This window comes from Polyergus mexicanus, unplaced genomic scaffold (genome assembly GCF_030449975.1).
Source record: "Polyergus mexicanus isolate NDT 795.1 unplaced genomic scaffold, iyPolMexi1.0 SCAF_12, whole genome shotgun sequence".
In the NCBI taxonomy this organism is placed as follows: Eukaryota; Metazoa; Arthropoda; class Insecta; order Hymenoptera; family Formicidae; genus Polyergus; species Polyergus mexicanus.
The window spans coordinates 8,946,675-8,964,691 of NW_027223332.1; the positions used below are offsets into that span (position 1 = coordinate 8,946,675).

Sequence of the window (18,017 nt, forward strand, 5' to 3'; positions counted from 1 at the left end):
GCGGATAAGAATGAGTAGAAAGAAAGAAACGTATAAAGAAGAAAAAAAAAGAAGAAAAAGAAAATGCAAGGAGGATTTACGCTTCTTGCGTTTTTCACAAAGAGGGATTAAAAAAATTTAGATATTTCGAGACTATCTCGAAAAGGTTTCGACTAAATATATAGATCTAAACAATATATACAGTTTCGATTACATAATAAATAACGTTACACGTACAATAAGAGAGAAAGAGATCGACTAAAACTTTTTTAAGTTCATATAACTTTTGTGTGTGTCTTTCTGTAGATACATATATTTAGCCTTTATAAATTCTATCATAACTGTAATTTATATTCTCTTGTTCCGACACGTTTATTTGTTATGTAGATACATATTGTATTCTCTATTATTATCTTATAACTGCCGACTCACTTCTGTATATATATATATATATATATATACACACACATAACAGTTGCGCTTTGCTTTTTGTTCTTGGAGGATTTATCCTAGAACATAATAAATTTCTCCATCTTTCTCTTTATCCCCCTCCCCCCCCCCTCTCTCTCTCTTTCTTTCTCCGTTTCTCCCCTTTTCCCTTTCTCTCTAGTTCTCTTCTCTTGATGCGGTGCCATACACAAACACAGCGATGCAACGCGATACAGGATGTGAATCCTATATTACAACCACCGGCAGGCTGTTACCTCTGGGTTCTTGTGCAACGTGCATGGAAACATAATGGGCGCATAGTGGTTGGCTGACTGTTACATTATTAAGTAGTTGAGTGCACGTTAGCTGCGAAGTGCTGTCAGCCTCCATTCAGATGCGGCCCAGGCGAAACCAGTAATTTGGCATTAGCCGGAAGGACGAAAGTTTCCGGGGAAGGAGTGGGGAAAAAGAGAGCGAGATCGGGGCTTCCCCTTAATCGATTATTCTCTCGCGGCAACCGCGATAAACAATGTTGGAAAACTTCGGAAAGGGGAGAAGAAGAGGGGAGGGGGGAAGTGTATTATTCTCCATGCCCCCCCATCGGTTAGATAGGTAACCGCGGCGCAGTCCAGGGAATTTTCGAACGTTGCGGAAATAACGGACGAAAGGAGGGAAAGGGCGGCCGATAGGAGGATCTTTTTATTCTCCCTCCGTTGTGTCGGCGGCGATCCGATTAAAAATAAATTCCGCAAATACTTGCGTCTCGTAATGGCGAACTACGGATGAAGATAAGAGTTCTTGAGGAGATTGTTTCGTCTATTATATTGTATTTAATGGGAAGCTCCTGTCGCAAGACACGAGATAAAATATCCGCATTGTACCTATGAAGCTCAAAGTGTCGTGGACTTATTCCTGTTTATTTCTATTGTCGCAATTCTTATAAATTATATTCCCGTATGTACTTTTCCGTCATAATTTCATCGCTGTGCCATTATTACCCATGCATATTCGTATAAAGAAATTTGTTTTCACATTTCATTCCCTTAAATTAACTATTTATAGTGATGAATATTAATTAAGATATTTGTAAAAATTTTTATATAAATTTTATATTTTATATATTTAAATAAATATTTATATAATCGTCTTTCTCTTTCGAAAAACCTACTTATGTTTCAATGATACAATATATCCGTAAACGAATGGATAATCGATTCCTAAAAAAAAATTATTTTTTTTTTTTCTCTTGCACTCGACAAGAGGCGAATTTATAATATCAGAAGGATTTAATTCCAGAGATGTCGAGAAACCTCGACGAGACGCGGTTTCTCGCCCGTCGGTCTCCTCGGCACGACGACGGCGGGCGAGGCTCGTTATCGATTTCGCGAGTGCCGTCGAGAGAGTGACTTAGCCTTCCATCCGTTGCATATGAGAAAACGGCGGTAACGGTAGCGGTTTATGCGCTTATCTGTCGCCGCGCGCAATCCCGTAAGACGAGGGGCTGCGCACTTTACGCGTCATAGATTCCATTATATTTCTCCTGCTCGCGAGTGGCAGCATTAGAGCGTATCTACCGCGCCAGCTTTTTATCGCGCTCGACGAGATACGGCCCATTGCCAGCGCACCGCGTAAATGTATCTATAAATGTATCTTTACATTCAGCAACAGTGTCTCTATCTCTATCGGTCACAGGCCGTCGTCAAATTCTAACACTTCCGATTATAAATTATTAAAGTTAAAACAATTCTAAAGAAAGAGAAAAATGTCAATGTCTGTAATTTTTTTAAATTAATATTAACATTTTAAAACTTTACAAAAATATTTGCAATTTTCAATAATAATAATCGACACTAATATTTTCTTCGAATCGATATTCCATCAAAAGTGATCCTCTAACTGAACCATGAATTTAGGATAAAGGACGATAGTTTGTTCTCTTAGACTAGCGGTCGGCTCTAATCTTCTCCGCGCTTCCTCTTCTCGGGAAATTCTATTATATTCTTGGCCAAAAGGAACGTGCGCGCTTTAACGCACCTCCGTTGCATTTCGCGAAACCGAATACACCGTCGTCCCATGTCCTGTCGCGTTCCCGTCCTACCCTCTCGCCAACTCTTCCGCTGCCGACCTTCGCCAGCACGATACGTCGACGGAAACGGAAGGCGAAGCTCTCGCGCGAAAAATACGCAACGTGGAGATACCGAGAAGCGGCCGCGACTCGGGCGGGCGTTTCTCTACGCCCGCGGTCATGTTTTCGTAATTAATCGAGCGCGATGTTTAACTTTAGGCTTTTAGCGCGGTTTAATATTTCAGACCGTGCGTTTTCGCAACGCCGGCGGTTTCTCACTGTAGCAGAGAGAAACGCGTCGCAATTTTTAGCGTCGCTCGTGTCCGTTGTCGGAGATGAGAAACGTAAAACTCACGCGACGTTATCTCTCGCGCGTTATTAATGCGATAATCGACATGAAAATATCGCTTCAACGTTGATATTTTTCCATTCCGCTCGCGTATAGTAGAATCATTAATCTTCATCTCTCCTCGTCGTGTCGCGAATCTTAATACGAGTTTGTGAAACCACAAAATCTTCCGGTATAGAGTTTCCCTGCTAAAGTTCGCTGGGATTGTTATTTCAGTATTTCATTTTGCGTATTACGCCGTACGGAAAATTGTAAGAAGATTTTAATTAATATTCCAAATTTATTTCACTCTTATAAGACTATAAGGAAGATTAAAGATCAAAGAATTCAAACAATCTCAAGATTATTATTCATTTTTTTCTTAACACTTTATATTTTTTTAATTGTCGACATTGCTTTCTCGGTTCAATCCACGATTGATTTTTTTTTTTTTTTTTCCATTATATTGTATGCAACTTTTCAACTCGCAAGACAAGATAAATTCTGGATAATGCACTCTTAAGATTATTGTCGAGCGCGTGCCGGAAAAATAAACGAGACCAGACGGATTTCTCGTCGAGAGGGCGAATTATATCACGGTACGGCAGGGCTGGTGGCAGGCGGTAATTCAGCACTCGAGTGGACAGTCTCGTTGCATCAATTACGGATATCCATTAGCCTAATTAAGCCTCGCGACACGCGCGAAGCTGCACCGGTCGAAACTCATCCCGATGAGACGAGCAAAATGAGAAAGGACGTTGAGAAATAATTTAATAATAATAATAAAAAAAAAACAGATTCAAAAACAAGTGAGAAAAAATGCAAAAATGCTTATAATAAAACACTAAATTAAAAAAAAAAAAAAAAAAAAAAAATTGTAATTTGCCGTAGACAGATTCGAGAGAGTGCAAACGATGAAAAGGAAGGCGAGAAGGGAATAGGGGGATCGATGTAGACACTAGGGGTGGCAAAATATACTTTACCGAAAGTTTCGGTGAAGGAGAAGTACAAGCCTCCACCGCCTTACGGGAAATTACACGATGAGCTCGGCGGATTATCGTAACCTTCCCAAGTAACTTCCCCTTCTCCCCTTCTTCTCGTTGATCCCCTTTTCCACTTTGTCGGATCATTCTCGAACCCCGTCTCATTTCAGAAAGACTGCAGATTTTCCTTTAACACACCGCGCGATTTTACCTTGAGCGTATCTAAAAAATATCGACGTATCGTCTCCGAGAAGGCGAAGCGATGAAAATAAATAAGGATCAAGCATGGGCCCCCAAAGATGTCCAAATCTTAGCAAATATCAACTTGATAATATATACAAAAATATATGTAGATATATGTCTATCGATAGTCGCCCACTTTACCTTAATTTCTTTTTATCTCGTGGTAACTTTGCTATATATTAATTTTGTATAATCGTGTGCATTGTGTGCATGTGCGTTAAATTTTCGATATTAAATATTTCAAAAAAAGAGAGAGAGAGAGAGAGAGAGAGATTCTGTGCGCTTTTAAAAAATTTGAAATTAACTCTCAAGAATACGATTTTGTTTTCTACTTATATCTTTAAAGAGTTCAATGGTTTGTATAAAATATATCGATATTTTAAGATTGGAATGTTTTTCTTAAATTTAGTTTCGCCTCTAATTTTCGTAGCTCTAATATCTTCTCACTTTCTCTAAGATGTATATCTTTGTGAATCATGATTGTTAGAATATAATAGTGGCATTGGAGCGCGACTAGAAATATATACATAATATACATAATAACGCATATGCTCAGGGTTGGGAAATTCGGTGAGATTGTGAGAGAGAGAGAGAGAGAGAGAGAAATTTTAAATTGGATTGAGAATGTGCTAATGAATTTCACAATTTTTATCGTTTCCCACATGAGTTCGTACTGACATGTGCCCGACATTTTTCGTTTTATATTGAAACACCTAACCAATTAATAATTATACGATTAAATAATGGTAATCGCGAATGTTTTTCTGAAAGCGTCATCAAACAATTGATTTATGAAAATCTCTCTTAAATTCGGATACATTGTGATATATCGAAATAAAACATATCTTTTATTTATATGCATATGACATAAAATAAATTCTGGATTTTTTCTCGAAAATTTTTCCAAAGAAAACTCAATTTCAAATTATCGAAAAAAAAAAAAAAAAAAAAATTCATATATTATCAGGACTCTGTAAAATACTTTATACATACTTAATTTCAAATGTAGAAAAACAGTTTGCAATAAAACATTAAAAAAATATAAAAGATAGTACACGTCCTTGTTATCTTGAACTACTTCGCGGTATATCCGATTTTCATATCAAAATAACAATTTGCTTGTAACATATAGCAGGTGAGAAAATTGTTACCAACATGGGTATTTTGATCATTGTACATATTCAACAACACGTATTACACTTTTCTTTTCTCTTAGCTGATTGATATTCGAACCCATGTATTAGAGTAGCGTCGAGAGGAAGTTTCCGTGGGAAAGTGACATGTCCGAGACGGCGAATTAATTAGTCGAAGGACGAACTGATGAAGCCATTAATTATACCGGTTCGAGCAGTCCCCTTGTCTTACGGACCACCTTGTAAGCAGTGGTCGAACCCGAAATCCCGAACGCGATAAAACGGCGAGTACCATTGCTCGGGTGAATCTGGGACGTCATAGGACGAAACTTGGACGAAACCAGACAATGGTACTCCATTAAGAGCGCTTTCATCTTTGGGGAACGAAGTCGGTCGAGTAGCTTGACGATCCTCGATATTTAACCTCAGTCATTCCTACGTTCTCGTTTTTTGTCACGACAGGCCGAGCTTATAGGTCGTGATTTTAAACTCGGCTCCGATTTTTAAGCTCGTTTCTTACACGGTACGGAAGGAGGACATCGCGCGAGGTAATCACGGAGAGAGGTTTTCGAACGCAACGAGCAACAAGAGTTTTATACGAGGTACTTGGCGAATAGAACGATATTTCTCGCGGAAAAGTGAAATAATTTTTCGTAACAAGAATGTGTCAAAACACACATCAATAGTTTTCAAATTACAAGTAATGCGGAAAAGCATAAGAATAACATAAAGAAAAACAGATTAATGCTCTTTTATCTTAAGCTTAAATCTTTATATACTTGATATTCAAAACTCTAAAGATTATATAAGCAAATAACAATCATAAAATTTAATAGAAATAAAAGCATTTTAATTTTTCATGAAGATTATCGCTGTATATGATGTTATATAATTAACAAAAGTAATTCTATATTTTAAAACCGTGCGTTTAAGACTAATGGACATATTAATTATGCCAAATAAATATCAACTCACCGAATGCGCTCTGGAAATGTCGAAATTCAGCTTAGATTGCTTCGCGGTGACTCGGTGACGCTGGAAAAAAAATACAAAAATCCATATTAATATAAAAAATGTCGACAAAAATGTTGGAATTATCGTAGACAAGAGAGAGAAAGAGAGAGAGAGAGAGAAGAGAGAATAATGCATTAAAATGTAAAATTATAGATTCATGCTTTCAGCGATAAATTGAAATGTTAATATAACAATGATATATCATTGCCACATGTATTTTGCGTGTGTGTATGTGTGTGTGTGTGTGTATACGCATATTACATATAAAATGGACGATAATAAATATTGTATACTATATTTTTATATTTGCGTTGTACATTAAAAATGTTAATCATTATAAAGTATATTTATCGATCTAACTACTTTTATTTGTATCTGCTATTAATTAATCATTCATTATAGAATTTCTTTTAACACTCTCAGACTTTAACGTTATACCAGAATTACAACGGTAGTAATAGAATAATATAATGTTTATCTAATACCAGAATGAGAGAATAATGTCAGTCTACAGCAGGAATATACAATCAGAGATTACGATTGTTGTTACTCATTCAAGCGTAAGCTTGCACGTGAAAGCGCGCTATTGTTTCTATAGTATGCGTGTATACACGCAAAATGCTGGACAGGAAACGGACATGTTGTAAACCGTATCATGGAAAGGCAAGCATCGCTTACTCCGATCAACCATGGGAACATAATTCCGCACGAGTCTCGACCGTATGCGGCGCGATCACTTATCATCACATTACGATACATTATTCACGACTTGGAAAAAACCAAGAGAGAGAGAGCCGTAACCAGAACTGACGAGCTGGACTGATCTGGTCACGAGGCAAATATCTCGTTGAAAAACTCTGAACGAAATCGCACGATGATCCTCCATTAAGCGCGGGCCTCTCCTGGATCTTTGCTTTGCGGATCCGCTTGAGAATCTCGACGATTCTCGATGCCAAACCTACATCAGCGGAATCGTACCTGGTCGCTCGTTGCAGAACATTGGCGAAGAAATAGAGCGAGCAAGAGAAGAAGGAGAGAGAGAGAGAGAGAGAGAGAGAGAGAGAGAGAGAGAGAGAAGCAAAGAAATTGCAGAAAGAAGAGGATGGTAAGGAAAGGTGCAGGAACGTTACGTAGATACTTCCAATTCGATCTGCGGTCTAAGCCTTTAATGCCTGCTTATTCGCTCGCCTGGAAGAGGATCCCGAAGAGGTATCTAAACTTTCCGAATGCTCCCCGGAAGAGAGCTAAACGCCGAACGTTTCGCTGCCACTTCGGCAGGGGAACACTTCTTCTCTTCACTGATTAAGTCGTGGCAACCGGTGGGGATCGGTTGCCGATCGTTAACCGAATTGCGTCATGATATCGATATATGAATTATTCACACGCACGCATTTCGATGAAAATAATAATGAAAAATCTAAATGACTTGTATAAAAAAAGTCGTAATTATATTTTAAACTCTGAGATTTTTATTAAAATAAATAAATTTCAGCGTTAAATTATATTTTTCTAATCCATTTGTATGTTAACAACTATGTCATACTGCACACATCAATGGAACATTCGACGATATCGACATTTGACATATTCACGTGATCAAACGAATACATTTATGTTCGCTGTACAAATAGGATGAAACCATTTCGTTTCGACATTTGACTTGCATCACTTTTAAATAAACCGTACGTATGGCGCATTTATTTTGAACTCCCTAAATAAATTTGAATCTCGATAAATTTAAATTTAAAACCTTAAATGTGGAAATAAAATAAGAAATGTGGCATATATGTGTTACATCTATATAGAAAGAGAGATTTGCTATTTTGATTATATTTACGAGATATATATATAATAAGGAAAGATTAAAAAACTAATTCGTGTAACGAGGTTTGTGTGTTAATCGCGGAAAACGATTTACTATGTAACACTTAACATTATAACGGGAATTTGGAACGTTTCATTGCAATTCTTCAAGCAGTCGGAAATAATTTTTGCCCGGATATCTCTATCGGCAATGTAGTAAAATTGCGGAGCCCATCCACTACGCAGAGAAAGAAAGAGAGAGAGAGAGAGAGAGAGAGAGAGAGAATGAGAAACGAATCCGAAGAGATCGCGGGCATTACAACGTGTACTCCGACACTGACTCGACTTTCCGCCGAAAAGAAAAAAGATGCGGGCGAGCTCGAAAAAGGGAGGCAAAGCGAGCGAGCTTTATATCCCCTGGATATCGGCGATTGTGTTTTTTGTCAAGGATCGAAAGTGCCTCGTCTACCCACACCGGCGCGCTTTGACGTTTAACCGGACGCTTATCGATTGCGGAATTTATTTCTTTTCGTATATCTCTCCAGTCTCTGCCACCATTGTCCGCGCTCTCGCTCTCTCTTTCTCTCTCTCTATCTGGTCGCTCTCCCTTCTGCATCCCCAATGTCGCTCTCTTTATCCCGAATCACCCGGCCGGGCAGACCGCTCTCATTCCCATTTTGTTTCCGTTCCCCGACGGCTGTACAGATAGGTGAGATTAAGCCCCGCGATGGCTCGGCTGCGGTTATCAGGAGATTGCATTTTAACATAATGGCTACGAGAGGCCGCATTGTAGCTCTGTTTCGAGGGACGCGCTGTGACGTCGTTGCGCCGTGATGAGTGTCGGGACATTCATCATGGGCCAGGTAGGTATTTTTGTTCCTTTCCCTCTCTCTCTCTCTCTCTCTTCCTCCCGTTTCTCCTCTCATTCCCTCTCGCGTACGTCGTCGTGCGTATACGCGTGTGTACGAAACTCGTATAACGTGCGTCTACGATATTGCAAGAAAGAATGTATTGTAATAAAATGCATTTTCGTATGAATTATGACCATTTCCAATTTCTCCCTGCACATTTTATGTAACTGAAATTGGCAAGATAATTCGATTAATTGACAATTTACGAGGTACAAATTAAATATATGCGTAACGTTAAATATTTTTGTTGCGTATATTGAAATTATCGAGTAAACACTCAATCAGCACCGAAAGAGTAATTGGGCAATTCTCGTCTCCCCATCGTTGCTTGTACAGCTGATATTATTAAGGCAGGCGCCGCGATTTAGTAAGCGCTATGTTTGTGTAATACGTCAATTCGCGACGCCCAACAGACTTGCGCGTCGATGATGCTCGTTCAATTAAACATTTCAGGCTAATTCCGGTCTATGCGATGCATATGCATGCGTGTGTATACGCTTCACGGTGTATCCAATGCGCGCGCGACTATATATGCTAATCGCGCGTACTCTCAGATTTACTCGTTTGCGCAACCAGAAAGAGCGAACATGCTCTCGTATAAAATATTATATATAAAACCATTTAACGCAATATCAATATTTATAATATAATATAATATTTTATATATATAATATTTATAATATTTTTTCGCTTATTCAATTTATCTATCAAAAGATATCAATTTTTTCAGATACAGTCAACAATACAGAGTTATGTAATTCACAGATTTATATATATATTTGAAAATAGATAGTTAATAAGCTAATTTGTTAGATTATTGAACGCTAATGGGTTGTTTAAATTCACGAGTCGATATATCGCATGAATTCAGGGGAACCATTACACTATCAGACCTCCTTTCACATTCAGTTTATTAAAATACTCACTTATCTCAATTAAATATCGACAGTTGTATGATTTTGCGATTATATCCAGTAATCTATTGCTTATTCTTTACATTTAAGTAATCTTTAATTGAGGAAACACACCGATATATGAAACATTGATTACTTTGCCTATCAGAAAATTAACAAACGCTGAACAATATAATATTTTTATTATTTAATAATAAAATAAGAAATAATAATTCAAAAGCGCGCAAAAGTATCAATTTTAACTAACAATAGAGATTTTTCATATAACGATTTGTGAAACAGAAACTCATAAAATATGAATGGGGACGGATCGATAATTAATTACAGTTTCAATCAGAGATTACAAATAATATGTGATTATTTTCGACTACAAATAGCGCTCAACATTCTTAATAATATATCGATATAAAATATTGTGCAGAAAATAGCCGTAATTATCTATTTCCCTTAATTAAATTCACATGTAATGCATGTTGCATCAAACTTTTTACACATCTGTAATAAGTAATCTTTTTTTCCAAATAATCCCTCTAATATATTTCACGCGACACGTATTTCATCCTATATATCTGTCAGTGGCGAACAAAATTTATTAAATATATAAAATCGTGTATATATAATGTCTTATAACTGTGAGTATTTCTGAGATTTATAACACAATTTATTATTCTCTCGTATATTATCAGTCTTTAAAATTACTTTTTTTTTTTTTAGTTGATGATTTGTGTTATAATTATCGATAAATCAAAACCTATGCATATTTCGCACAACAATCCATGAAATATTCGGTATTATCATTGCCATAATTTGTGTCTCTTCCCACCAGTAATTTTATACATTATATTATCGATAATGTTATTATTCAGTAATATATTGTCAGTTAAACGATGTATTAATATTATCAGTAATGTTATATAATTGGAGAATTTCTTGCAAACTCAAAATATTAAGCTCAGAGTTATTTATATATTTACATCACATATATTAAATTATCAACTTTTATCAACTTTATCCTTATTCATCTATAATTATCATCTCTTTAATTAATCAGACAATTAATCATGACAATCATATTTTCACAGTTTCCATAATCCTCATTCAAACGATTCATTCTGATTATGTCATTCATTCGTATTATCACTCAATTAATGCACAATGCTATTAGTCGTTGAGAAGAAACATCTTAAAGCATGATACATTTTTCTTAGTCTATGTACCATATATCATGCAACAGCAATATTTCCTTCGCATACTCAGCCGATTAAGACGTAAAGAAGGTAGCAACGTAACACACGTCTATCGAATATCCATAAAAGTTTTCGGTTCCTCGACTCGTACATCTCGCTTTACCGGAGCGGTAAGGTGGCTGCAACGCGGTTGCATATAATGCGATCGGCCGGGAAATAATGACCGCAACCCGCGACGATCGCGACGCGTGTGCGCCCGGGTGCAGCCGGCACCGAATAAATAATTCAGAGTCTACTTCGGCGGGCAGACGGTGGCGGCACGAAAAACTTTTAAATGACTTCTGACGAAAATAGTGGTTCAGCCGCGGCATAAGCCGGAACACGGTGGTCCGAGGATACCCGGAGAGGCAGACGAGCCGGCCGGCGTGAGGCGAAAACGGCACGAAAGGATGGGGGGGGGGGAAGAGAGGAAGGGAGGGACGCAGGGAAACACTCAGCAGCTTGTAAATTTGATTTAGCCGAGCTCTCTGTAGCGTACATCGTATCCTGCGAAGTTACGGTTGCGTGGCTCTCGGCTGGTTATAACGAATTCGGGATCGTCGAACGAGGGACGACGGATGGTCGGAGGATGGGGAATGGAACGGGGGAGGGGGGAGGGGGGCTAACGATCTGGGGGATGGCGGGGCACAACGATGATTCGTCGCGGGTATAATATGCCTCGGCGGATTCGAAACGTGCACGCGCGTTCGCGCGCGAATAAACACACGGTAGAGAATGAACGAGAGAAAGAGGCGGGTGGAAATTAATCGGCGGCGGAGCTCTGTTTTTTTTGTCGATGGACCTCGATCTCTCTCCTATGGTCAGGGAAATGAAATCCATGTAAGTAATCAATTATAGCACAATCGCTCGCGCGCGCGCCTACAGGCATCCTATGTGAGTAGGATAAAATGCAGCGAACGTGCGTGAATGGGATTGGAGTGCGAGAGAGGCTGGATCAGATTTTATCTTAACATAATGCACACCGATTCGCTTCCATCCGCATAAGCTCTATCAATCTGTTAACTCTCTCTCTCGATCATTTGAAAAGCAATCACGGTATTTTCTATGGGGAAAACGAGTTTTTTTTTTTTTCACATTAATTCAATGCACCTTTCAAAGTTATTTACTAGTTTTAATAACTCGATAGTTTTAATATAGATACAGTAAAAACATTAAAACTCGGCTAAATTATTAGGCGTATGCTAAATTAGATGCGAATGAAATCGTTTTCAAGAATATTGAATTTCATGAAATTGCGCTAAAAAGATAGAGCAAAATGTAAAATTCTAATGCAATTCTTTATCATAGATACATGGCACGGCGATGATGCATCGAGCATATGACACGCCTCGTCGAGTCCGAAAACAGCCGGACGCATTTTACACGAAGCGACCGGAAGACCGAGAGAAACGGAAATTAATCGGAGAGTGCTCCTTTTTTCAGTACCGACCTCCGGCGCGATAAAAAGCCGCTCGAGATATGCCGTCGGTCGTGGCGCATCTTTGTGGAAATTTCAAACTCTTGCGAGAAAAAGAGATGATTTTATATGAAATTAGACATTTTCTTCTTTCCTTACATTTCTTCAAATATTTTTTTTCAGTTTTATAACATTTGACAAACTTTTGTGGAATATTTTCTTTCATCTCCGATAGTCTTTTTTCCTTTTTCATCCGCGATCTATCCACAAGGTTGTTCTCGAGTTTTAGAATAAATTTACACGTATTAGCAGAAACAAAGGGATACATCGAAATTGTAAGAATCGTAAATTCATTCGCGCATCAAGTTTCGTAAAAATTGTAAGAGGACGATTTTTGCGCGGACGTTTCTTGATAGCGAAAATGCCGCGCGTTCCCTAAGTGGAAGTAGCACGAACGAGGTCAGACGAGACGAGGATAAATCATACCTGTATTACTCGCGGCGGTGGCTAACTCCCGCGAGCAATAAGGTCTAAAAAAGTTTAAGGGTAATACTTATAAATAACGAATAACCTGAATGCATAATATAGAAGAGTAAGACGGGAAAGGAATGCAAGAAGGTGAGGAGGAGGAAAATGACGACGATAGGCAAAGGGATGAGAACAAGGGTGGAGGGGACGCTATACGCCTCGGTGGATTCGAAACTAAGAAACGGACGGTAACGACGAGCGCGAGAGCGGCAAAGACGGAGGCGGAAATTAATCGGAGAAAATCTCTGCCCCCGTCGGCTTTAAACGGCCCCTTCCGCCCGGTGAAAATTATTTACCGAAAGGATTGGTGCGCGCGCATCCTTTTCCCGTCAGATGAATTTCGAGACGGTTCGCTCGGTGATGCGGAAATTTTAAAATAGAAAAAAAAAGAAAAAAAGATAATGCATATGACGAGAACGGAACTTTTCCTCTCTCTCTCTCTCTCTCTTGATTTGCTTTAAGCCACGTACACATTCAACCAAACTTCTGGCTGGAAAAAAAAAAAATTGACATCCTGCTAAAATAGTAGAAGCGTAATCTTATATACGAAAGTGATTAATTTTCAATGTAATGTATATAATTTTACATCTTTACAGATAATAATTTGAGAAGAGAGTAGAACAGATATATATCATAGCAGAATCGCACCAGCTGTGTCTGACGTTTCCCCAGTCCCCAGCTCATTTAAACCATATGGTTAAAATGTCCCCTGCGCATTTACGGTTTGAATAGTTCGGCTTATACGATCCGGATTCGCGCGTGCCTAAGTGTGGATGTGGCTTTATACAATGCACGGCAACGATATGATGAGGTTGTCGCGAGGCTGTCTTTCGGTGCCACTTTCCGCCACCGCGGCCACACAATATACATATTCGGAGTAATGGAATACTAGAGTGAATAGCAGTAACCGTGTTGTATGGGAAACTCGAAAAGTTTCATACACATCTTCCATTTCGAGACGACGTTATATATCATAATTCGAGATATTGCAAACTCGTATCTCCCTTGTATCAAAGTTATACCTTTGTATCGAAAAAAATAATCCTAAATAAACGTATAAAGTAAAAATCTATCTCTGATAATTACTACTATTTTAAAATGAAACAGTACAGAAAAGATTTTTTTACACTCGCTCTTTTCATTGCAACCAATCGTTTGGGATACATACTTGGCTTGTCTTAAAAATAAAAACAGGTTTAATTTCATTAATTAATTAGTATTAAAACAATATATAAAGATGATAAAAAATTGTAGATATAAGGCACCCCTCCTTTCACACGAACGAATCGATTGAAGCTTGGATTCACCTCTCGTGCAGGGATAGCATAATTTAGCTAGCCTTAATATATTCCAGGGTGTGTAGTCTCGCGCAAAATATTTGGCACGCGCGGTGTAACGAAATTAACGCGCATACGTAAGTAGCGTTAAATCAATAGCGCACGTTGCACACCGGCATTAGAGACGCCAATGCATAATACATAAGAGAAGGAGGAGAAAGAGAGAGAGAGAGAGAGATCGGTATAGTATCGGGTGTGCGGACAAAATGCGGCCAGCGGATCTCGCCGATAAATGCGCCTGATCGTTTGCGCGCCCAAATTTTTCGACACCGAACGATTGTTTATGATCGTACCGGGTACAACCGCGTAACCCCGTGAACTCCATTTCCGGCCCGATAAATCATGCGCGCGGTTACCGAATTCCAACCTCGTGATAATAGCCATCGAACGAGACTGTTTGGACGGTTATATCGCGCGCGAGCACAAAATGCAAATAGGAAAAAGGAATACGAGAAATAGATGGTCGAGAATTATTGAGCAGCTGGATTGGAATAAACTCGATATAATTCGCGGAATTACTCGATTATTAGAACGGAAAAATAAGAAAGCGTAATCGTAGGAAGGGAAGAGGAGCGAAATAAGGGTAATATGGTCAGGAAGAAAGAGATGAAAGAAAAGGGACGTCGAGTCTCGGAAGAGAATTACCACTTCGCCATTCTCCCGATCAAAGTGCGAGAATGGAACGACAGTTAATCAACAGGAGGAAAGAGAGAGAGAGAGAGAAACAGGCGAAAGAAGAAAGGGGGGAAGGGAGATCACTTTTTATCACCGCGGTGCATTTTGTTCCGCGAGCTAAAATCATTCGGAGAAGCGACGGCGCGCCGGCGGTTTTATCGATGGAATTTCGTTTTCTCGGAGAACGTTTGAGGAATCGTTTCGCGATTCCGCGTCGCGGCGATGGCGGGAGGGTTGGCACGATAGAGAATGGAGAGTGAAATAAAACGTCGAGCGCAAGGGGGAAGGGGATACACGCACTTTAAGAGAGAGAGAGAGCAGAAAATGGAGAGAAGCTCGGCTCGCGCGCGAAGGAAGAGATCGATGGGCGGTGGGAAAAATGTGCACCGAAATTTATATAACGAGGAATTCCATTATGCCGGGCTCGATATCTCCGAGATAGTGTGTATGTATGTATGCGAGTTATATACATATATATATATATATATATATATCGGAATATCGAGCGGCGTGCTTCATCGACCGAGATAAGATCCGTTTACATTTGCCTCCCTCTTTACTCCTCTCCCTTTCTAGCTCCGTGCATGAATCACGACACGCCCGTAAGTTCTTCGTGGGACCGATTTTTCGTTTCGCCTACATCCGCGAGATCGTCTTTGAGACGTGAGCGGAATATCGCGTTCACGCTGTGGCTCGCGAATCGCGAGAGATCGAGAGAGCGAAAAGAGCTGCGAAATGAATGAACGAAGCGCGTCCGGAGACCGGACAATGCACAACGATGAATAATAGATCCGCAAATAAATTTCGTTCTCTCTCTTTTTCTCCAATGGGAGAAGATTTATAGCGGGAGGACCGTAAGACAGTGAAAAATGTACGGACGCTACGGGCTCCTCATCGCCGTGAGCGGTAACTAGAGGACAAGAGGGAGTCCCTAGCGAAGAATTTAAGCGCCGATGTGTTGTATCGCGCCCAAAGTCTAGATTACAAAAGCATCTTACGTGACCGCCAGTCTTTCGAAAGGCTTCGAGAAAGAGAGTCTTATTATCTCGCAAAATAATCTTCAAGAATACAATAAGCTAGACGGAATACTTAAGCGGATAGTGAGTGTAGATAGATATGCGCAATAAATTTAAAGTCATCGTAATAGAAAAAAAAAATTATCATAATAAAATACTCTTGTAACAATTAATCATATGTAAAAAAATAAAGACATTAATAATAAAATAGTGAAACACGCAAATAAACGATAAAAATTGATTTCTACATCAGCGATACTTATTCTGAGTTTAAACGCGTAAATGGATATAAAGAATTGAAGAATTACGAATTAAATGAATTGTCAATGTATCGCGTTTAACTCTGCTAACAAACGATAATTTTCGCAATAGAGTTTATAGAGATAATATTTTGAAAATAGAGTAAATTGCGATAAGAGAGAAAAATTTAATAAATTCACACAACGCTAAATCTTCTTATAATAGCTATCGGATAATTAGAATTTTTTACTCAACGATATGTCTAATCGTCGTCAGATTAGACGAGCAAATATTATGACGTTGCAACGGTAGCCACACTCGCCGGGGCCACATGGGGTGGAATCAGTTTAAGCAGGAGAAACCCGTTGAATTTTTGATGAAATTCTGAAAATTTGCACGATCCTTTTCCGACTTTGTATACCGTCACAGCTCCAGCGGGTCACGGGACGTGTTACCGACGTCGTCAAATTGAATTTTAACTCGAGAGCAAAGTCGTCCCGAGACCGCGACGTATATATGGTATTCTCCATCCTTCGCGATCGCCGAATTTGCAAAGCTAAGCGGAGAGCGGGATTTTCTTGATTAAAAAGATAATTCGATCGCGGACGCTTCGCCTTTTCATATATTTCGGATGCCTCGATATTTCACCCCGTCTCTTCCATCTCCTTATCGATTGATTTATTGCATTGTAAGGGCCGTAGGGAGGAATGCCTTAATTAAAAGTTGTAACTATTTCGTGGCACTATATAATTAATATGATATGGATATCTAGATCCTCCTACAGAAAATACATTGTATTCTTTTAATATTAAAAAATCTCTTCGGCATTGTACACTGAAAAAAAAAAAAAAAAAAAAAAAAAAAGGTAAATAGGCTACGATATATTTTACATTAGTTTGTACAAAGATTATAATAATCCGCATACTTTTTCATAATGTTTGAATTAATTAGATAACTTTCCACGAATGAGAAAGTACAAGCTTTTGGATTTCTTTTTGAGGGTAAAATATATATGCATTGTACAAGTGATCTTTTTAATCCGTATTCCCGTATATGTATATATATGTTACGCATAAAATAAAGATTATTTATTTCACATACTGTAATATTTAATTATCTCTCATTGTAATGTCGTAGAAAACGCGATAAACAAATAAGATATAATAATCATACAATTCGCAAAATGTTACTAACTTACTCTTTCCTTTTCAATGTTTATTTCTATAAACATTTTGCTCAGGTGAATCCAAATTGAAAGAAATCGTTCGGAGATGTAAAATTACGTAACTCCGATCTCGTAACAAGAGATTCGTGCGGTCGCAGAGAAGTCACGTATGCAACGTGGTCGAGACTGATTGTATTTTACCACGAATCGATATTTACCCACTCGATCCCTCTCTCTATCGTACTCTACATACAAAGGTGCCGATTTCCCTCTCATGTCCCGAGGTCCCGATTTCATCTCGAGCGGTGCCCCGTGAAAATACTTTCGTTGTGTGAACGCCTATCGATTCTTTGTCATTCCGAATAAAAAACCCGGGCTACCATTATCACGTTTATAGCATTACGGTTGTTTAAAAAATGATAAGATACTGTAGTCGCCGGTCTCAGAGGTGAAAGGGGCAAAATGCGCATTTATATGCGACGAAATCGATGAAAATTGAAAAGTGACGACAAACAACATTTAAAAAGCCAATAAAGTAAGATAAATAAATATATATAGTATGTTTCTTTCTGCACACATTCTCCTCGAATCAATATTTAGAAAAGTAGCTT

General features: G+C 38.7%; 1 protein-coding gene across 1 annotated transcript in view; it reads right to left on the minus strand.

Moving 5' to 3' along the window:
- Window positions 1-18,017, minus strand: part of LOC138938314 (leucine-rich repeat and immunoglobulin-like domain containing-NOGO receptor-interacting protein 4) — a 191,785-nt gene that overhangs the window by 62,195 nt on the left and 111,573 nt on the right. Inside the window, exon 3 of the mRNA XM_070305200.1 lies at window positions 6,136-6,195. Within this exon, the coding sequence (XP_070161301.1) occupies window positions 6,136-6,195 (60 nt within the window). The remainder of the gene's footprint in view (window positions 1-6,135; window positions 6,196-18,017) is intronic.